The 22,081-nt window shown below is 38.3% G+C and overlaps 2 protein-coding genes across 2 annotated transcripts; one reads left to right on the forward strand and one right to left on the reverse strand.

Moving 5' to 3' along the window:
• Nucleotides 1–113: 113 nt before the first annotated feature.
• Nucleotides 114–8,123, reverse strand: LOC120302207 (vomeronasal type-2 receptor 26-like). The gene is made up of 9 exons (XM_039330283.1): nt 8,118–8,123; nt 7,873–8,051; nt 6,595–6,886; nt 5,854–5,985; nt 3,166–3,393; nt 2,728–2,854; nt 1,342–2,225; nt 542–790; nt 114–275 (listed from the first exon to the last, which is right to left on the reverse strand). Exons 1-9 carry the CDS (start codon nt 8,121–8,123, stop codon nt 114–116), a joined length of 2,259 nt encoding a protein of 752 aa, XP_039186217.1.
• Nucleotides 8,124–12,810: 4,687 nt separating this feature from the next.
• LOC120302208 (vomeronasal type-2 receptor 26-like) lies at nt 12,811–21,866 on the forward strand. Its single transcript, XM_039330284.1, has 4 exons — nt 12,811–12,888; nt 16,131–16,358; nt 20,383–20,509; nt 20,944–21,866. The coding sequence occupies exons 1-4, from the start codon at nt 12,811–12,813 to the stop codon at nt 21,864–21,866; spliced, it is 1,356 nt and encodes a 451-aa protein (XP_039186218.1).
• Nucleotides 21,867–22,081: the final 215 nt, after the last annotated feature.

Genomic DNA, 22,081 nt, shown 5'->3' on the forward strand with positions numbered 1-22,081 from the left:
TTTCAATATATCATGTGATAGACAGTTTGCATTGTATCATGTGCAGAGCCGAGAACAGGATATCTGGCAATTCTAATTTTAAGGGTTGTCTGGTAGGCAGGAAAACCTCCCTTTCACCCACAATTTCTGGCCAGAAGACCCATATAGCCCAACACAATGTAAAACATCATCTCTGAGCCTTCGTTGCATTTCACTAAGATCTCACGCACTTGGGAATGCTTCTCTAATTCTGGAAAAGGGGGCTTGTTCACTAACCAAACAGCACAGATGGCAATCTGAACCAAAGAACAAGGCACAATAACCAAGATCAGTATTTTTCCAGCCTCCCACTTTAGTACGAGCTATCTATCTGGGCATGGATATCAGATGTGGAAAAGAGTGCAAGTTGACTGTTCAAAGCACAATTGTTGATGTGAAGGAATGAACAGATCATGAAGACTAAAATAGTTTTCTACTGACGTACTTCATTTGTGACCAAGGAAAGAGAAAGACTTAAGGAAGCCAAAAATGCACTCAAAAGTTCTTCAGAGGACAATCTTACCGTTTCTTTGAAAATACAACAAACACTGGCAGTTTTATTGAAGAAAAAAAACTGACATGCTTCATCGCTCATCCTATCAGGTGACTCCAGAGGAATGGAAGCTGTCTGGCCCTTCTTGGCTACTTGACTAAATGCTTGTTTCAAACCCCAGGCCTCTGAGTCAATCTCCAATTCAAGAAATGTGTTAAGCCTATGTTCAAAAGCAGTTCCATCAGCAGAGGACTTGTGAGAAGGCAGGTGCATATGACACTGCAGGATAGAGAGATCTGGCTTGTATAATCCTACCATTACCATGCCTATCCATTGTTTAGACAGTATGGATTTATCTGTGTCCTCCTCCATACTGGGGGAAAGGTATGCAGGTTCAGAGATGGGAAGAGAACACTTTCACTGAGCTGAGAAAGAGCATTCTCGGACCCTGTCACCACTGCATGCAAACAGGGATCTTGAACTTTCTACCAAAATATCCATCATTCTCCAGATTGTCCCATCCTGCTTTAAAAAAATCTTTGCCCAACTTCAGTATTGTATTTTCTTTTTTCTTAATGTTAGTTTTTATGTTAGTTCAAAGCTTTTAATAATATATATATTAAACAAAATGAAGAACGTATCTTTATTCAGGAAAAAGCACACAATTAGCCTTCAACTATTCTCAATTTTTCAGCTAACAAATGAGCCAATCTCACCTTAGAATCTTTCAGAGATTGTCTGCATTACGTCTACCCTGGCATTGTGCCTTTATTTTGAAGCTACAAATCTTAGCTTCTTCTTATGCAGTATCAATCATTCCTTTTCCTTACCATTTGCTCCTTTTTATTTAATTCAGGATGTATTATAATAATATAGCATTTGGGAAGGAAAATACAACTCAATAAACCAAAAGCAGAGGTTAAGATGGAGAAAATCTCCACGGCTACCATCAATTTGCCCTTAGTGCTCAAGTAGGTGGGGATGAAGGAAATCCAAACACTGCAAAATACCAACATGCTAAAAGTGATGAACTTGGCTTCATTGAAACTGTCAGGCAATTTCCTGGCAAAGAAAGCCACTGTGAAGCTGACAATGGCCAGAAGACCCATATAGCCCAACACAATGTAAAACATCATCTCTGAGCCTTCGTTGCATTTCACTAAGATCTCACGCACTTGGGAATGCTTCTCTAATTCTGGAAAAGGGGGCTTGTTCACTAACCAAACAGCACAGATGGCAATCTGAACCAAAGAACAAGGCACAATAACCAAGATTGCTAGCCTCTTTCCCATCCATTTCCTCATCTTGTTCCCTGGTTTTGTAGCCACAAAAGCCAGAACCACAGTGATCGTTTTGGCCAGTACACAGGAAACAGCAACAGAGAAGGTGATACCAAACACAGTCTGCCTTAAAAGGCAGGTTTCCTTGCTAGTTCTTCCTATGAAGAAGAGGGAGCAAAGAAAACATAGCAGCAGAGAGGTGAGCAGGATACATGTGATGCTCCAATTGTTGGCTTTCACAATGGGAGTGTTCGAGTGTAACCTGAAGATTGCCATCACAATAAGTGTGGTCAGAGAAAGAAAATGTGCCAAAGATGTCAGAGCTGTTGCCAGGCCATCTTTATAGGACAGGTAAGTCATTACTTTGGGAACGCATTCTTGTTGATTTGTGTTAGGATACTGTTCTTCTTGGCAAGACTCACATTCATCTGCATCTGAAGATCCCAAGCATAAATTCATTATTTGAACTTTGTACTAATATTTTTCATACTTCCTGCTCTTTATATATTATTTGATGTAGAAAAGTTAGTATTAAACTCTACAAAAGTCTTTTAAAATGATGGTCCCCAATCTTTTCAGCTTTCTGGAACAGTAACAGCACGGGCAGTGGTGGGGAGAGGGAATAGTTTTGCACAAGCAATGGGTGAGCACACACAGCTCCATTTGCATGGGCAGCAGGTGCACAAAGCTCACACAAATGGAGATTCACGTGTTCATACATATGCCTGCACACCACTTGCATGACCCAGTTCTGAATAGGCACACCTTGGGGGTTGGGGTCCCTGATTTAAAAGCACAAATCAATATAAGAACAGCCTTTGAATACACTACTGAAGATCATAAACCATAATAAAGTCATTAGATGTATGTGAGAGAGAAAGAACAAAATAGAAAATTTCTGGATGTTTTCCTAGATAGATCTGAATTCTACACTACCCATTTGTGTTGAGATCCTCCCTGAAGCACACGGAATGCAATCATAACAACAGATTTGTTTCCCCTGCTGAATTAGTTTGCTTTGTCCAGGATGGCAGCTCTCAACACAGGTAGATTTTGGCACCATCTGTTAATATTGTCCAGAAAAAAAGAGTCTATAGAACAAGAAATAGTTTTCTCCTCTCGATGATAATTCTGAATTACATACGTTTGGAAAAGATAGATTTTAGAAATTATGAATCAGGTTATTAATATCATAGAAAGATTCCTAATTTCACAACTATCTAACGTTGGTAACTCTGCATTTTTCTTTTCCCCCAATATATTTTCTAAATTCAGCTCTCTCAACAAATTTCCTTGTTGTTCTCCAGATTGTGTGTGTTAAATACCACTCAAATGATACCGATATTAAGTGTAAGAAAATATAATAGTTCTAACCTGATGAAATGTGGGATTCCACATAACGGCACTTGCATTAATGATGAATTCTTTTCCAAGTTGAAAACTGGGATCGATTCTTCCAACTTGGACTCTCTGGAAAGATTCATTGGGAAATGTCACCAAATTGATGAGGTCATAGCCTATCGCTAAATCCCTCTCTTCATCGAGAAATATTTCATCTCCAATGTTATTGTTAAAGTGGACTTGTCTCAAAAATGAATTAAGCTAGAGGGAAGGAGAAATGGGTTACTGCTCTAAGGAAAAGTAACAGTCACTTGGAACATCAATGATATGACATTTAAATTGAGATATGATGCAGTACTGAAAATTAATGTTTTCGAAGAACATCGAGAATCGAAAAGGTTTTATCTAGCCAGAACATGAATGGTTAACCATAACAGCAATATTTTTCATCTGAATCTGAAACCAGGGACTCATTCCATTCTGTCTAAACTATGTAAGATGACAGAAAGGATTTTTTTCCCCTTTCCCTGAGAAACTACAAGTCTGCCTATCAAATTCATTCTCCAGAGACTCACTTCTCCCATTTTTGAATGACGTGGATAAATATTTTGTTTCAAAGAAATCAGGCTATGTCCGTTCATCACTTTTTTATTTCTACCTAAATCGTAACTAACTTACACCTTTTCTGGAGCACTCCAGCTACAAGCAATTTAGGCCTTTTTACTCATTTGGGAGAAGTAGTCAGTACTTACTGTTTATTCCTCTTCTGATAGTGGGATTAAATATCTGGTTGTTTTTGCTAATTTGAGAAGGAGCCAACCCAGAATGGATTAGATCAGGGCTTTTCAACCTTTTCAACCATTGTACCACTTTTAGGATATGCCAATAACCGAGTACCACCAGTCGCCTAGCAAGGTGTCAAAAACTTGATGACCAAAAAGAAAAAAAAAGGAAAAAAGTGATAAAGTACAGGTAGTCCTCGACTTACAACAGTTCACTTAGTGACTGTTCAAAGTTACAATGGCACTGAAAAAAGTGCCCCTCAAGCCACAGCCGAGTAAGATACCTGCCTGCCCGCCTAGTGGCGCTCTTCCTCCTGTCTGAGATTTTCATTGTTGGGAGCATTTCTGTTGAGGATTGGCAGCGGAAGTGGGGTGGAGGGTTGTTTGGTTTTTATTCCCCCCCCCTTTGCTGGGTGGTTGCAGCAGGTTTTGGTCACTTCACATGACCCTGGGACACTGTGACTGCCATAAATATGAATCAGTTGCCAAGCATCTGAATGTAAATCACAAGAGCCTGGAGATGCTGCAACATTCCAGCTGATCAGTGCTTCTTCTGGGCTCAGCAGAAGTGCCAGGATCAGTGCTGCTTTCCAACTGATTGGTGCTTCTTTAGGGCTCAGCAGAAGCACCAGGATCAGCACTGAGCTCCAGCTGGAGTCTGGCACTGATCCTGGTGCTTCCACTGAGCCCTGACAGCCCCAAAGAAGCCCCAATCAGCTGGAAAGCAGCACTGATCCTGGCGCTTCCACTGAGCTCTGACAGCCCTGCCACTCCAGCCATCTCTCACTCAGGCTTGTGTGGTGCTTCCACCCGTTCAGCTCATTCCCTTCCCCCGCTACCACTTTTCTAGGATGGTCATGTACCACCTGCCAGGTGCCAATGTACCACAGGAGGTACCCATACCACTGGTTGAAAAGCCCTGGATTAAATTATCCATTTTCCCTATGGTGTTAAATTTAGCATCAATTTTAAATCAGTATCTCATTGGTGCATCTGGACTCTCAATTTCTAATTCACTTTAAATATTTTATAAGGTATCTCCATTCTCTCAACATTCTTCTAAAAACATTCACTTGCTTTTCTTTGCAGTTTCAAATGTTGGTTGTGTTTACTGGTTTATCTCTGTTGTTACATCATGTATGCTTCTGTTTTAGTTCTCTTTTGGTTTTCTAAATTATTTTGGTTTTAATGAATTGACCAATTTACTTGTGAATACCTGCCAGGGAGGAACATTTTGGAGATTCCATTGGCCTTGATTCCTGCTTCCCCTCCGTTTGTTCCTCCAGGAATACAAAGCATGGAGAGAATGTGCCACAAGGTAAACAGCATTGTAGATGCTATAACTCCAACCAGACATCCCCATTTCAAAGACAAAATCAGGAAGGCTCTCCAGCTTCTCTTCCCCAGTGCAATTCTTCATTTTCTGTCCATAAATTATATGGATGTTGAGTGAGCAGAAGAATGTTGATGTCCAGAATTCAGACAGGAAATAAAATGTAGACTTCAGAGGATTTATTTTCTCAAGAAATTTCTGAAATCCTGGCACATCTTTGGTATGGAGTGAGAATGATAGGGTTCCATTGAAGGATTTTTTGCTAAATCGTCTGGCAGGGTTCTGAGCAGTGAAATCCCATTCACATGTTGTGATCCACACCTTCTCCAGAGGCTTCTTACGGCCAAATTCCATTGAGTATAAAACCATCTGTAATCCTTCCAGAGACTGGCCATTTCCATATACAAGGAACACATTGATTTTACTTTGGGAGATAACAGATTGAATTTGAAGGATTTTTTTCTCAAGTATCTCTCTTAATAAATATAGTGACATAATTGGGATCATCTGTATCCCAGCTATGCAAATATTATTTTGTAGAAGCTTGGGTCTCAAAGTTCGAAGAAAGTTTTCACCACTTTCATTGTCTGAAACAATTAGACTAACCCAATTCCATCCAAAATATTTCAGAAGTTGAACTATCCCCATGTATTGAAAAGCTTCATTGGGAATCATTCGGTAGAAAGAAGAAAAACCAATTTTCTTTCTTAATATGGGGTCAAAGGAGCCATAACTAACCTGGGGAAAAACATTTTAAATCACAGAAAAACATTCAATTTTGCATACACTCTTTTTAAATGGCTGCTAATATTAGATACAAATTTACTGGACATTCTTAAAAATCCACTTTAGTATATTGTTTGGTGAGTGGATGGACTCACTTACATTGCCCATGGGTGGTCCTTTTTTTTAATTAAAAGTTTTTGAATTTTACAATGAAATCCCTCTCCCACTACCTCCCTACCCTCCCAAAAACCCTCCCCCCCTCTTCCCAGAGCTGAATACAGGGTTAACTAGAACTAAGATCATGGGTGGTCCTTTTGAAGATGAGAAATACCAGTTAAGTAGCTTTCATATTTATGTGGTCACTAAGAATCAACATCAACTTGATGGCACATAGTCAGACAATCAATCAATCAATCACTCAGTGTATTTAGTTTGAAATTCGTGGAAAGGATATGAAAGAAATTTGATTTCTCTAGTTTACATTTCAAGCTTGCAGTAAGCCAGGTCCTCAATTAGAAGTAGATGTAAAATGACAGTTCAAACAATAGAAGAATTTACATTTACCACTGAGACTTAACAGTTATTCTCCTTTTCCTTCTATACCTATTTCCAAACATTTACCTGAGGAATCTTGTAAGTACTTAAGATGTTGGCCATGTGAATAGAATTTTCAGAGGTGAGTCCCCCAATGTTGGCCATGCCTTCCTTTTCAGTGATACAGTAATAATTGAGTGGATCCCCTTTTCTTAGAAAGAGAAGATTGAAAGTGGTCCAAGTGGTTCTCCATGAATTGTATGCATTGTCATAAATCTGGGACGCTAATGTGTTGTTGGGTAATAGATTGGGATTCTTATTGATTTCTTTAATGGCAAAAACAAAAGCAAGGACATGCTGGTAGTTTTTAGGGATTAGACTGCAAGAGAATTTTTAATGTTAGATCTTAAAGGCTAATAATTAAGTGACTTACAGCTTAGATCATCGCTTGCCCATAGAGCATAACTGAATATCATTCTCTATATGATGGGAAACTCTTTCTGAAATAAATGCTTCAGATATTCCCCTAAAGCAAAGTGAATAAGTTTCTTTCTTCTGTCATTAATGCACATACTATATATCTGTCTATATATTTTAGGTTTCTTTTTTAAAATTGATACTCTTTTCTTTTGCATTTTATTATATATCTCAATGGTGTAATTCATACAAGTTATAGATGTCATAAAGAAACTATGCTCTTAAATCAGAGAGATGGGGGAGACAGACAGAGAGACAGAGAGGATCTAATCTTCCAGGTAAAGTATATAAGGATACACAAAATTTTGGATGTATACTTTGGATATACAAAATTGCTTCTCCCTTTACGCATCCAAAGTACATTATTAAATATAATATAGCCATAGACATACTTTGTCAGGGTTTCTAATGAAAGGAATTAGGGATGTAAGAATTCCTAATTACTCTCATTCAACTTGCACAAGGTACTATACCCAAGAAATGAAACAATATCTTGGAATTAACATTTTTAAATCTTATTATTTATTCCTTATTGTCTACCAGAGGATCTAAATTGTACAGAGAGAACTATTAGGGCTCTGAGCAAATCCATCTTCACACACAGACTATCTATATGTTTTCAGTCAAAAGTTAATAGCTGAAACCTGCCTCCCACCTCAATTTCTGCTATAAGTGTGCTTGGCATACAAAATGTCAAAACATGGAGAAAATTTGAAGACAGAATAAGAGATCTATCATTATTTAGAAATAATCATTTAGGTGGGGAAAGTAAGAATGATCATCAGACCCAAACAGAATCTTCCAAGAATGAAAAACCACTGAAGGTTTTTTAAACAAAGAATGTTATGAGGTCAGAGACACCTTAGATAAAAATGAAGAATTACTTACTAAGCTTGTGTTGGTGAAGAAAGTGGATGTTCCGTAAACTTCTGTTCGCTATAATTACCAAGTGTCATGGATACAAATTCTCCAATTATAATTTCATCTGAAAGATCTGAAGGGTGTGTGGAAACTTTTCGCTGATAAGGATCTTTTAGGTTCAAATGTTTTCTGAAGGAATGGTTGAGCTTTACAAGCAGGAAGATTAGAAAAAGAGCTAGGAGCTCTTGAGTCAAGGCCCACCCCAATCTTACCACCATGATAAACAAGCACCCAGCACCTTGATCAAAAATTCAGGAAATAAAAGTGAATAATTGTGCTGTTGTCAAATGTGGATCAAAGAGTGATATTAAAAAAAAACCTTTTGGCAGGGCTTTTATGCAGTAAGCACAACTTGTCAGAGCTGAAGTGGCTTTGCAGTCATCGATATTCTACCTCTCACAATTTTCTTCCATTAATCACTATCATTATGGCAGTTGTAGGGCATCAAATCCCTGTTGACAAAGAAGATGATCTCAGCAGAAACTCTGTATTATATACCACCCAAAGTCCCTTTGTTTGAGTTAGGTGACATTTATTTATTAGTGCCACATATTTATAACTTTTCTTATAAACAGCTCAAGGGGCAAACATATACAACCTATCTTCCTCCTCCTATTTTCCCTAAACAGCAACCCTGTGAGGTGATAGGCTGATAGAGAGCAACTTGCCCAAGATCATCCAGCTGGCTTTAATGGACTAGAACTCATGGTATCCTGATTTCTAGCCTGATGCCTTAACCACTAGACCAGGGGTCTTCAAACGTGGCCCTTTTATGACTTGTGGACTTCAACTTCCAGAATTCCTCAGCCAGGCACACTGACTGAGGAATTCTGGGAGTTGAAGTCCACAAGTCATAAAAGGGCCAAGTTTGAAGACCCCTGCACTAGACCATACTGGCTCTTATAAATTGAGTAAGTAAACAAATCAGCAATAAAATGCTTCTCTTCCCTCATTCTTCCACTGTGGGAATTAACAAGCCTTTCCATTTTTGCCCATATAGGATTCTTACTGCTGTCAACATATGTATTAAATTTCCATTTTTTTTCCAAATTCTTCATCCAATAGTTCTAAAAGAAAATCTTCTGGTTTCAATTTTATACAGTGGTACCTTGGTACTTATCCTTAATTGGTTCCAGTGAATACCAAACAATGAGTACCAAACAAATTTCGATTAATATAGTGAATCACAAAGCAGCTGACACCAACAAGTGTTTCCTCAATGAGTACTGAGATAAGATTTTCACATCAAAATGTGTTGAGTATCAAATTCAATGAATTTCAAAGCAGTTGAGCTGGGTGCGGTTTTGCTAGGATGCATCTGGCCCGGGGCCGGCAGTTTGACATCCCTGCTCTATATAATGACATTAGCTAATTTTTTTCTTTTAACAACCTTGCAATCCCTTGCATCAGGATGGATTTGGGGCAACTGAATGGAGCTCAAGTGTTTACTGGCCAGATGCCCTTCCTGATGTCTATGCAGAGTACACAGCGGACAATTACTTATTGTGCCCAGAGAGAGAAATATCTACCACTACACATAGGATCAAACCCACAGCCTCCTGATTATGAGAAGAGAGCTCTACCTCTAGGTCACTTCACCCCACCCCTCAATGACATTAGCTATTTAGTTGTGGCCAAATTGTAGAACATCTTTACATCTCTCCTGTGCTTCTACTTTATCTTTTGGTAAGATGCTGAAATCTTCCATTCTAACATGTTAAAGACAAAAGGAGTGTTTAAGTGACAAAGTGGAAATATGTGTCAGTATAGTTGCATTCTCCAAAAATGAAAAGAACAGAAGAAGAGATAATTATTCTTTATACTTCTTCAAAAAAAATCAAACTAACAACTGGCAAATACAGTGGTACCCTAGTACTCATTGTTAATTTATTCAGGGAAGCATGATGAGGACTAAAAATGAAGTGTACCAAACAATGTTTTCTCATAAGGAATAATGGCAGCCAATGCTTAAAAGTTCAAGCTTGTGCATGAAACAAACAATGAATACCACCACAAAATTTTCATTTTTCATGTTGAAATGTATTGACCACCAAATTTGATGAGTTTGAAAGCAGTTGAGTACCAAGGTACCACTATATACTTTACTTCCTTCATTCATTCATGGAAACTAATTCCTAAGAGAAGGGAGTGGTCAAACTAGCACTTTGCTGCTACCCCCAAAATTATACAACTATATCTGCATGGTCACTAAGCTTTTGAGTGATAAAACTATGCTGGGTTATTTTAATGTTATTATTTCTATTGTATTTAATGCATGATTTATTACGTATATGCCATTTTTTAAAGCCACTGAAATTTCTGGGTTTCTTTTTTCAATTAAAGCAATGTAAGAGTTTGGAATAATATAAAGCAACGTGCCTACCTAATATACCTCTTTGGTTGCCATTTTAAGAAGTTTTTTTTTTTTAGAAAAACAATGACTATCAGACCAACCTGATTGACCTATTGAAATATGGTTTAGTCATAGTGAATCTAATTTCAAGCTGAAAGAAGAATTGCCGTTCCTCATCCTTCACAGAGGATGGTGAGTTTTGATAGAGGATCAAGCCTCTTCTTTTCCACTGCTTCAGGCAACGATGCATGAGATCCCTCTCTCAAAACTCACCACCTCTTTCAAAGTGCATCAAGATCAAAGCCCTCTAGACAACTATTCAGCCACCATGATAGAGCAGTAGTCAGCAGCTGTATCTGTCTCTTTCAGCAATGAACAGGAAAAAAATGGAGACAGGAAGTTGCCCAGGAATCCAGAGGGAGGGAACATCCACAACCAATTTTAATGAGTTAAGTAGCTGGTGCCTACAAAGTGGTCTCCATTCTCCACAGTTCATCCAATTGCCCTTTTATTAGAACAGAGTTCTAATAAAACTACAGTTTCTTTTTCCAATATGACCATTTCAGCAAAGCGATGGGCAGAAGAAATAAGTATTTTTTATGAATTAGGAGGTTGTGAGAGGAGAAGGGAGAATTTATCTGGCTATTAAATTATCTCTTCCTCCTTTTAACCAGCATTGCTTTCTTTCGATAGGGAAAGCAAGACTCAGCTCCCCAAATCTGTTATGATCCCAAGATCATTTCTTTCTTTCTTTCTTGATGAGGAGTAGCCAAGAGATGGGTTTGGACCACAACATTTCATCAACTGGAAAAATAGTTGAATAGCTTTGAGAAAGGGGTTTGCCTACCTCATAATTATCAGAATTAATTAATTAATTAAACTTGTTTTTTGGGAAAGCACAGAACACTTAAACACTTAACAATTTAATTTTACTATTAACAACAACTTCATGAGGCTCAGTAGGTTGCATTATGAATCACTCAGATGATAATTATTGTAATCTACAACTTTAGTTATGCATAAAACCAACAGAGACTCTCTTTCATTGTTGCAGGCAAAGTGCTGTGATGAAGATGTGCTTGCAGTGCTGTGATTGGAGCCAAATTCCTTTGGCATTCAAAAGGACTCAGATACTTTGCCATGTGTTTCTACTCTCTGTCCTTTTTCTCCAGGCTTCTTTCAGCAAGACCTTTAACCCCATGTGTGGTGACAAACGACATTTTAAGCTTAATTTCCCTGCCCTCTCCAATGATATAATCATTGGAGAATTTGTGTCTACTATATATCCTGAATTGCCTTTACTCCACTTTATGGAACACCCAGAAGGATCCTTGCGTGGAAAGCAAGTACTCTTTTGAAAGAAACCTTTCAGGTTTTTTTTTAATGTGATTGAATTCAAGAGATTCCCATTAAAATTTTTCCACTGTAGATGAGAATCAAAACTGCTTTAGGCATGATTCTTATTTATAAATCTCTCATAGTCAGGTGCTAGAATATAGCTGTTGAATGTAGCCTTGTAGATTCCTGGTTTTTTATGTGGCTGTTGCTACACAAGAATTAATCTGATCATAAAAAAATCTTCTAAGTTTAATTTTAACAATATTGTTCCTCTATTTTTTTATTTTGTATACAAAAAGAAAAGGAATCCTTTTTAAAAATATCTAGCATGATATTTTAATAAAATTTATAAATATATATCTATGATTCTCATAATATATAATGACATCATTAGGATTTTATCATTTATTCCTTATTTGCAAACACTTCTATATACCAAGACTTTTATTTTAAATAGATTGTGGTTGCTTGAGATTTCTATTTATCATGCAGTATGTCTCCTTAGTACTTTAAGGCATAGAAAGGTGGGTCATTTTTAAATGTATGAGTGTGATCAAATGTTACAGTACATTTTGAGAATTTGGATTGTCTTAACAGTTGGCACAATTCATCAGTTTCTGCCCTCCAATTTCATTGCTATGCTACACATAAGAAACAATCCTTTTAATTGCATTAAAACCCTGTTTTAAACTTCTCAAAGTATGATGCACAGATGCCCACATGATCCTCAAGTGACATTCAGACATTCCAACAAAGCTCCTCATTCCATACTTTCCTCACCTCTGGAATATCTTAACTAATGAAATTTAAGAATGAAGGTTTTATTCTTTTTCAAAGAAATGCTTCAGAACATGCGGGCACTCTTCACTTCTCTAATACTCATTAAAGCAGACAAATACATCATTTTAGGCAAAGAGAAAAGCATTATCAAAGAAGTCTATCTAAATCCAATCCTTGTCACATTCTAAGATTGTAGAATTAACTGAAACTCTTCTTGCAGGCCGTTGCCTAAAAACCTACAGCATACCCTAGCCTTCAATTTTGCCATTCAGGAGATCAACATGAATGAGAACTTGTTACCCAACATCACCTTGGTCTCCAAGGTCTATGACAATGGTTTTCAAGCACTGAAAGCCTCTGCGAACCTTTTGACTCTTTTCTTTGTTGAAGGCCGTTGTCCCCTCAATTACAGGAGGGGAAAGAAGCAAAACATCATGGCTGTCATTGGTGATCTCCCTTCCCAGAACACCATACAGATGGCCAACATATTAAATGCCTACAAAATTCCACAGGTAGGTATCCGGGCTCACATAAATGCACAAGAAAGGAAAGAGTGGTGGTTAAAAGTGGAGAGAACCCCTCAAAAACAGCTGCAATATTGGGGAAGTGATTTGGGGTAGTTTTTACTTATTTATTTATCTTTCCAGAGAAATGTAAGGTATCAATTACTATTACAACCACAGTAATTCTTAATAAGCACAAACATATTTAGTTTGTAAGAATTGGTGTAGGTATCATTATTTCTGTCTTCTTCTTCTTCTTCTTCTTCTTCTTCTTCTTCTTCTTCTTCTTCTTCTTCTTCTTCTTCTTCTTCTTCTTCTTCTTCTTCTTCTTCTTCTTCTTCTTCTTCTTCTTCTTCTTCTTCTTCTTTATTCTTTGGGTGTTGAGAGAGATACAAAATTCTGGTTCTTGCACTTCTGGTGTGCTCAACCATTGTTAATTGATGCTGTAATAATATGTCTGATATTGTCTCTTCATCTTCTGGGTGTGCCTCAAGTTCTTTGACTTTCTCCTCTTTCTGTAAATGCCACAACAATGTTAAATACATTTATCAGTAAAGCACTAGTTATCTTAGCCTTATAATATAAAATGCCAGATGAATACTCTCAGATACTGTCAGGTCCTTAATGAATAAGACTCCTCTCTTGTTACTCATTCCTCTCTCCTCTCTATTTCTGGTTAGCACAATCAAAGACTGAGATGATTTTTGTCTAAAAAGTGTTGAATGGAATGCTAATGATGGTCTGGTTGCAAAAGCTCTGAGGAAAGATTTGTTGAGCTCCAGATTTAGTATTTGTCTCACCCATCAAGATTTTCTATGGAAAAACAGTGTCCCAAAGAAATGTACTTTTCCATTTTTTGATGCAATATTTAGTCTAAAAGTACATCATTATTATTCCTTTTCTGCAGCTCAGTTATGGCTCTTTTGACCTTGCATTGAGTGATAAAATGGCGTTTCCTTCTTTCTTCTGGATGACTCCTAATGAAAACCTTCACTATGTTGGGATTATTCAGCTCTTGAAACATTTGGGATGGAATTGGATTGGCCTTCTCATCCCAGAAGACACCACTGGAGAGAGATTTTTCAGAATTCTGAGGCCAAAATTAATTCAGAGTGATATTTGCATTTCTTTCATTCAATTTATTCCAAGAATGATAAGTTATGAGCCCAGTACCTTCCGGAATAATAATCTAAATAACATAGCACTTTTCTTATGGTATAGTAAAATCAATGTAATAGTTGTTTATGGGGACATGCAATCTATAGAAGGCTTACGAATAATTCTTGAATGCTATGAAATTAGTAACAGTCTCCCTTTAGAGAGGGTTTGGATCATAAGTGCTTTGTGGGATGTCACTTCTGTCTTTGAGCCTCAGAAATTCACAGCATTGTCCTTCAATGGCAGCTTGTCTTTCGCCCTTCACACAAATATGGTACCAGGTTTTCAAGAGTTCCTTGAGAACCTAAATCCATTTCACTCTAAAATGTATTTCCTACCTCAGTTCTGGGGTGCTGCATTTACCTGTTCATTTCCAACATACAATATATATGCACAAGGCAAAAGAAGCTGCACTGGGAAGGAAGATCTGCGGAGTCTCCCTGGAACTGTCTTTGAAATGGAGATGTCTGGTCAGAGCTACAATATTTACAATGCTGTGTATGCTGTAGCCCAAGGTCTCCATACCATGTATTCACCCAGAACCAGGAAGAAGACAATGGACAAAGGAGAGAAGTGGAATTTTCTGAAAGTCCAACCTTGGCAGGTGAATTATGGTGCCTCCTAATGTAATGGAAATGTAGCTTTAATCGCATATTGATTTCAATTTTTACAACATTCATTAACAGTGTATTTTTACTCCAGTCCCATCTGCATTTATCTGAAAGTTTCTGGTTGAACAAAACATGATTTTGTTTAGATTACAGAAGATTACTTGCTGAGCCCGAGGGTGGGGTCAAATGCATCATCAGTTTCGTGTCTCTATACCCCCATAAAAGACCTAAGTCCCGCTCCCTTGACTTTTCTCTGGTACCAATTCGCCTTGACCATTAGTAGTTCATATTGCTATTTATAGGTATAATGAAATAAACTTGTACGACTTATGAACTCAATTCTGGTTCCTGATTTCTTGCACCTGACATGTAGGCATGCAACAAGTAACAATACCAGGTTCTTCATTTAGCTATTCCATTAGAGTAGAAGAATTATGTATCTAATATATATTTTAAATTGCTCTTTATAATTTTTAGTTGTCTAGACACTTGGTGGTAACCTCTGAAAGTGCTTATTCCTTGTTGCAATTTTGATTTTTTTTACAGATATTATTTTAGCTATATGGAAGTAATTTTTTCCCCAGAGGCCTTTTGCTCTCTTTCCAATCTTCAATTCAAAAAATTCTCAAATCCAGTAAAAGATTACCTTTTTTGCAGCATTTTGTGGCTGAGTAGAGAAAATTTACTGCAGTAGAGAGAAGAAAGAATTTCTGCAAAATAATAATAATGGAATGAAGTTGGAGGCAGGGTTATGATAGAATGAGAATACTTATCTTTCTCTAAGATATGTTTGGTGTAAGCTGATTTAATCTGCAAAGGCCATAAAGGAACTTCTTAATCATGTTTTCTGGGACAGGATTCCAATAAATATGTTTTGTTACGATATCCATTAGATATAATGGGCAGCCACAAAGAGTCAAGCCATTTTCCAAAGCCCATGAAAGCAGAACAAAAAGCAATGGTTGGAAATTAATCAAGGAGAAAACCAACTAAACCTAAGGGGAAATTTCCTGACAGTTAGAATAATTGATCAATGGAACGGCTTTCCTTCAGAAGTTGTGGGTGCTCCGACACTGGAGATTTTTAAGAGATTGGACAGGCATTTGTCTGAAATGATCTAAGGTCTCCTGCTTGAGCAATAGGTTGGAGTAGAAGACCTTCAAGGTCGTTTCCAATTCTGTTATTCTAATATTCTGCTTTTCTGTTATATTTCTTAGGAATAATTTTTGTCTCTCATGAAATGCAAAATTTGGAAGAGCAATCTATCTGACAAAATCTGTATTAATTACTTAAACTTAAAAAATGTGAACATATTCATGCAAAGTAGAATTATGCCTTTCAACACAAAAAAATATTAACTAAAATGTTAGAAAGTTCATTAAAAATCAAGCTCAGCACCATTTGGTAAATCACAGCATGGAACTGTAAATCCTATTGCCTACTATCAGCACTAATTTCTCACTTATCTCTCTTATCTTTTAGCTTTGTTTATTTCTGACAAAACTCCATTTCAACAATAGTGCTGGGGAAGAAATAGCTTTCAATGAGAATGGAAACCTGGCAGCAGCATACGATATCATCAACTTGATTACTTTCCCCAATCGATCCTTTCAGAAGGTCCAAGTTGGACATATTGAACCTCAGAGTTCTCAGAAGGAAGACCTCACCATTAATACAACTGCCATTGTATGGAATCCCAAATTTAAGCAGGTGGATTATAAAAAACCAACTAAAATGGTGATATTTTCTCAATTTCTGGAATTTTAAACAAGTAAACTCACAGTGGTTCCAAGGTCATTTGAAATCTAATGATATTAGAACAATTTTGTATCCTGGAAAAATGAAGCAATTCTCAATTCTACATTATACTTTCAGATTGTGGGGAAAGAGAGCTTTGCTGGCTGGGGTTATGGACCATCTGGGTCCAGAGGACTTTCCCACTAATGGGTTTATCTGACTGTTTAGTCAATGGTTGAATCAGTTTCAGAACCAAAGCATGAAAAAGGTCAGCACATCTATTTACCACTTCAGCCTAACCTACACATCCCATCTCCCCGGAGTTTTGTAAGGCATGTTTCTCTTGCCACTCACAATTTTTCCTTCCCATAACCAATTCAAAAATCTGGGGACAGCGGCTGGCCATTTTGATATAGTGGTTTTTTCAAGTGATGTGCTTTGAAAAAGTATAGTAAATTTACTGCTTTACAGAAGTGAATAGCTTTTCAGCAGGCACTGATACTATGCATTTTGAAATACAGGCAAGATTGGACTAATGTGCTATCCTATTTTATTGCTCATCACAGAATAGGAGAGATTAATTGGACATCTACCAAAGCTGACCATCACCCCAAGTCTTGCGCTCACCACACCTGCATTTACTTTCCTGATTTGGATAACTTGTTCTCGTATGGTAGCATCTGCAGTGGGAATGCCCCCTTGTACATCTTAGAAGCTGCATTCTACCGCTTGTGAAATGCTTTGGATATATGTCAGGCTGTTACATATGGTTGGTCTTATAACTTCCCTTCTCTCCCCACCGTGTTCCACAGACATCTTACGACAAATGATTGTGGGCACCCATTCTGCTTGAATTGTAGGTATCTGCTCTCCAGCTGTTTGTCTTGCTGGGTATTCCAGTGACTTTTCACCTTGCCATATAGTGTTCTGATGCAACTCTTTTTGTGTGACAGTGGATGGTTGCTGTTGAAATTCAGAATTGTGGAACATTGGTGGCCTTGTGATAAACTATGGTTTCTAGGTATCCCAAAGTTGCTTTTTCATGCAACAACTGGAGTTTCTTGTTTTTCTTTGAAGACATTTCACTTCTCATCCGAGAGCTGAAGAAGCTTCTTGGATGAGATGTGAAACGTCTTCAAAGAAAAATGACAAAGTCCAGTTGCCTTGTATAAAAGCATATTTGGGATAACCATGACCTGGATAACTGAGAATCTCCATAAACATTTAACTCTAGTTTCTAGGCTTCCATCTTCTGTGTTTACAAGTACATCAAAAAATCGCAAATGCCTAGTTGTTTTTCCTTCATTGTGAACTGTATATTAGGGAGGATGGAGTTCAGTATGGTATGAAAATCTGTAAGTGTATTTCTCTTGATGATGACAAATACCTCATCCACGTAGCAGCACCAGAATTTAGGTGTGTAGTTCTGAAATGAATGGTGTTCTAGCTCACCCAGGACTGTTTCTGTAATGATTCTGTCATGGTTCGGACAGACAGAGACAAATACAGCAGAACTCCAAGGCTTGAAACTTCCTTAGAGAACATGTTTATTAGTTCCAAAGTATCGGCATGGTCAAAAGTGAAACCAAGTCTGCATACATACATAACAATTCCCCAATAAAAAGTTAGAAATCCCATCCATAAAGCTATGCAAGCAACTATTGCTTTTTCTTGGATGAGAAGCAAAAGGTCTTCAAAGAAAAACAACAAAGTCCTATTGTCTCATAAAAAAGTATTTGCGATAATAATGACCTGCATGACTGAGAATCTCCATAGATATTTAGCTGTGGTTTCTAGGCTTCCATCTTCTGTGTTTTCAAATGGTAATTGCCTAGCTGTTTCTTCCTCCATTGTGAACTGTATGTTGGGGAAGATGGAGTTCAGAATGGCACGAAAATCTTTAAGTGCATTTCTCTTGATGATGACAAAAATCTCATCCACATAGCGGCACCAGAATTTAGATATGTAATTATGAAATACATGATGTTCTAGTTCATGCAGGACTGTTTCTCCTGCATGAATTCCTGACATTCATCAGATGAGGAGCCCCGAACTCATTGGTAGCCTCACACTGCATTCAATTTTCAACTTTTAAGATTGTTGGACAAGCAGACACAAAAACAGCCAGGGAAGTGATTGAAGCCTGGTGCCCTGGTCAGTCATTAGGAGTGATGATTTACATTTAGCCTAGTACTTAAAAGGTGAGGGCTGGGCAGCACAAGTTAATGACTTAAAACCCAGCCATCAACATCTAAAAAGCGACTTACCACAGGCACTATAAATACCACACACAGAACAGCACATACTGTGTTAGAGAGAAGTTCCTAGAAAATGGGTTCCAACACAAGTCCAAAAGCTTAGAATACAACCTCGGGTCCCAAAGAATGACCCAGATTAGATCCTGCAATATTATCCTGGGACACACATATTGGCCTTCATTTGTGACTACGAAGGAATATATTTGCCATCAGCTCAAGGAAGTGAGGAAGACTAAATATGGATGTCATTACCAATCAAAATTCTTAGAAATTCAACATTTCTCCTATAAGTTTATTTCTTATTATTTGTCAAATTAAGACTGCTCATTAAGTTTATTATTTATTTATTTATTTATTAATAAAAATTATATGCCAGCCAATCCCTAGGGACTTAGGGTGGCGTACAAAATTAAAACAATAAATATAACAGTAAAAATGAGTGCATTCATACAGCATGTCCCAATCGTGTCCCATCCCCCCCTGGGACATCAACCACAAGCCTGCCAGAACAGGAGACTTTTAATGGCTTTCTTGAAGGCCGGCAAGGTGGGAGTAATTCGAATCTTGGGGGGAAGTTTATTCCACCACTTCGGAGCCACCACAGAAAAAGCCCTTCCCCGAGGGCCTGCCAGCTGACATTGTCTGGTCGATGGGACCTAAAGGAGGCCCAATCTGTGGGACCTCACCAGTCTCTGGGAAATATGCGGCAGTATGCGGTCCTGTAAGTAACCTGGTCCTAAGCCATGAAGGGCTTTAAAGGTGATAACCAACACCTTGAATTGCATCCGGAGGCCCACAGGAAGCCAGTGCAGCTCGCGGAGGATAGGAGACACGTGGGTGTACCTTGGTGCACCGACAATCGCTCTCGAGGCTGCATTCTGAACCAACTGCAGCCTCCGAATGTTCTTCAGGGTAGTCCCATGTAGAGCGCATTACAGTAAATCAATCTTGAGGTGACAAGGGCATGAGTAACTGTGAGTAGAGCCTCCTGATCCAAATAAGGCCTGGTGCACCAGGCGAACCTGGGCAAAGGTCCCCCTGGCCACAGCCGATAGATGTTGTTCCAAATTTAGCTGTGAGTCCAGGAGGACACCCAAGTTGCATGCTTGCACTGAGGGAGGTAAGTTTACCCCCCCCCCAGGACCATTGATGGACCATCAGGATGACCCTTGGGGGACAAGACCCGAGCCACTCGGTCTTGTCAGAGTTGAGTCTAAACCTGTTCACCCCCATCCAGACCCTCACATCTTCCAGGCACCGGCACATCACTTCGACTGCTTCACTGAAAGGACACGGGGTGAAGATATACAATTGGGTATCATCCGCATACTGATAATACCTCACCCCGTGTCGCTAAATGATCTCACCCAGCGGTTTCATATAGATGTTAAAAAGGAGGGGGGACAGGACCGAGCCCTGAGGCACCCCATAATCGAGAGAGATTGTGAGAGATTCTTCCATGACCCTCTTCAGGACATTTCAAATTCTCTTATGTGTGATGTAAGGATTGTGAAGGGATTTTTATCCAAATTTTCAATAGCAGTTAGAACACTGTTCAGATTTTTACCTCTATTCTGACTGAATCTAGCAATAAGTTCTAGGAATTCAAAATTTTGCATTAAAGAACTTACAAGAAAATGACTGCTTTAGGATTTATTTACAGAGAATGACTGCTGACTGATTGAGTAAAAGCCAGATTATAATTCTTCTTAATTATTTATTCTTCCCTTTCCCATTAGACACCACCTTCTGCCACCTGTGTAGAAAGTTGCTATCCTGGGTACCGGAAATTAATTAAGGAGGGGAAACAGGTTTGCTGCTATGACTGTGTCCAATGTTCAGAGGGAAGCATTTCCACCATGGTTGGTAAGAAAAAGAGATCTACGGTAATATCTCTTTAAAAATACATTATTCTCTAATCAAGCTTGGGTTTTTAAATATAATTTTAAATACAAGAATAGATTGATTGGGATCTCTCACCTGCCTTGTTTTCTTTCTTCCTTTTTTAAATAGAAGCTTTTCTTTATTTAGGTGTGTAATCTCATCTTCAAGAAACATGGCATATTAAATAAACTTTTAAAAAGATTTTCCTAAGGCACAATTTTTGAAAGAGGTTTATTTTCTTTATATGAAGCCAATTCTACTTATCAGAGTCAAGTGGTAATATGGAAACTTGCTCAGAATACAACCATACTTTTATGTGTGAAGATTCCAAAAACTGTTTCAGCAAGGAATAATTGTTAAAACCTAATATCAATTCAATGTGTAGAATTTTTAAAGATCTTATTTATGGTTTTTAGATTCCAAGCAATGTGAGAGGTGCCCAGAAGAACAATATCCAAATGAGAAGCACCATCAATGTATTCCCAAAATTATTGCCTACTTATCCTACGAAGAATTCCTGGGAGAAATCCTGACTAGCATTGCTATTTCTTTTGCTGTAATCACAATTGTAGTGATGGGGACATTTATCCGCCACCAAAATACTCCCATTGTCAAAGCCAACAATTGGGATATCACCTGCACTTTGCTTTTCTCACTTCTGCTGTGTTTTCTCTGCTCTTTCTTCTTCCTCGGATGCCCAGGGATAGTCACATGTCTCCTCCGGCAAGCAGTTTTTGGAGTTGTCTTCTCCATCGCAGTATCTTGTGTGTTAGCCAAAACCATCACTGTGGTTCTGGCCTTCATAGCCACAAAGCCAGGGAACCGCATGAGGTGGTGGGTAGGGAAAAGGCTGTCTGTCTCAGTCATTGTGTTTTGCTCACTTATTCAAACAAGCATCTGTGCTGTGTGGTTGACCCTTTCTCCTCCTTTCCCAGAGTTGGACATGCATTCCCAATTGGATGAGATCTTAGTGCAATGCAACGAAGGCTCAGAGATCATGTTTTATGTTATGCTGGGCTACATGTGGCTTTTGGCCCTCATCAGCTTCGTGGTGGCCTTCTTTGCCCGGAAGTTGCCTGACAGTTTCAATGAAGCCAAACTCATCACCTTCAGCATGCTGGTCTTTTGCAGTGTTTGGGTCTGCTTTGTGCCCACCTACTTAAGTACTAAGGGGAAATCCATGGTGGCTGTGGAGGTCTTCTCTATCTTGGCCTCAGGTGGTGGCTTATTAGGTTGCATTTTTATGCCCAAGTGCTATATTATCATGCTGAGACCAGAGCTGAATACCAGAGAGCAGCTAGTTAGGAAAAAGACTAGTGTGGTTTCAAGTGCAGTGTAAATGCTGCCCTAATTCCTAGTTTGGCTGAAGAAAACATAACAGATGATTGGTCAAAGAATTTTATTTAGGAATAGATGTTTTCTTCCATTTTTGAAAGCAACATTTAGACTTGTATACAGCTCCATAGCAATTTCAGCACTCTCTGCACAGTTACCAGGTAAGCATTACTTGCATATTGCCCTTACCAATCTGGGTCCTCATTTACAGACCTCAGA

The sequence above is a fragment of the Crotalus tigris genome, unplaced genomic scaffold (assembly GCF_016545835.1).
Source record: "Crotalus tigris isolate CLP2741 ecotype Arizona unplaced genomic scaffold, ASM1654583v1 scf7180000024427.8105951120:4207309, whole genome shotgun sequence".
Classification (NCBI taxonomy): Eukaryota; Metazoa; Chordata; class Lepidosauria; order Squamata; family Viperidae; genus Crotalus; species Crotalus tigris.

Bases quoted from the DNA above. Each gene is read 5' to 3' on its own strand.
- LOC120302207 (XM_039330283.1), bottom strand. The intron at 3,394-5,853 runs GTTAGTCTAATT...CCTTCCCTCTAG, and splicing joins AATATTTTGGATGGAATTGG to CTTAATTCATTTTTGAGACA. The intron at 276-541 runs GTAAGATTGTCC...TCTTTGGTTCAG, and splicing joins GTTGTATTTTCAAAGAAACG to ATTGCCATCTGTGCTGTTTG.
- LOC120302208 (XM_039330284.1), top strand. From the start codon at position 12,811: ATGGCTGTCATTGGTGATCTCCCTTCCCAGAACACCATACAGATGGCC. The intron at 16,359-20,382 runs GTGGATTATAAA...CTTTCCCATTAG, and splicing joins GGAATCCCAAATTTAAGCAG to ACACCACCTTCTGCCACCTG. The intron at 20,510-20,943 runs GTAAGAAAAAGA...TATGGTTTTTAG, and splicing joins AAGCATTTCCACCATGGTTG to ATTCCAAGCAATGTGAGAGG.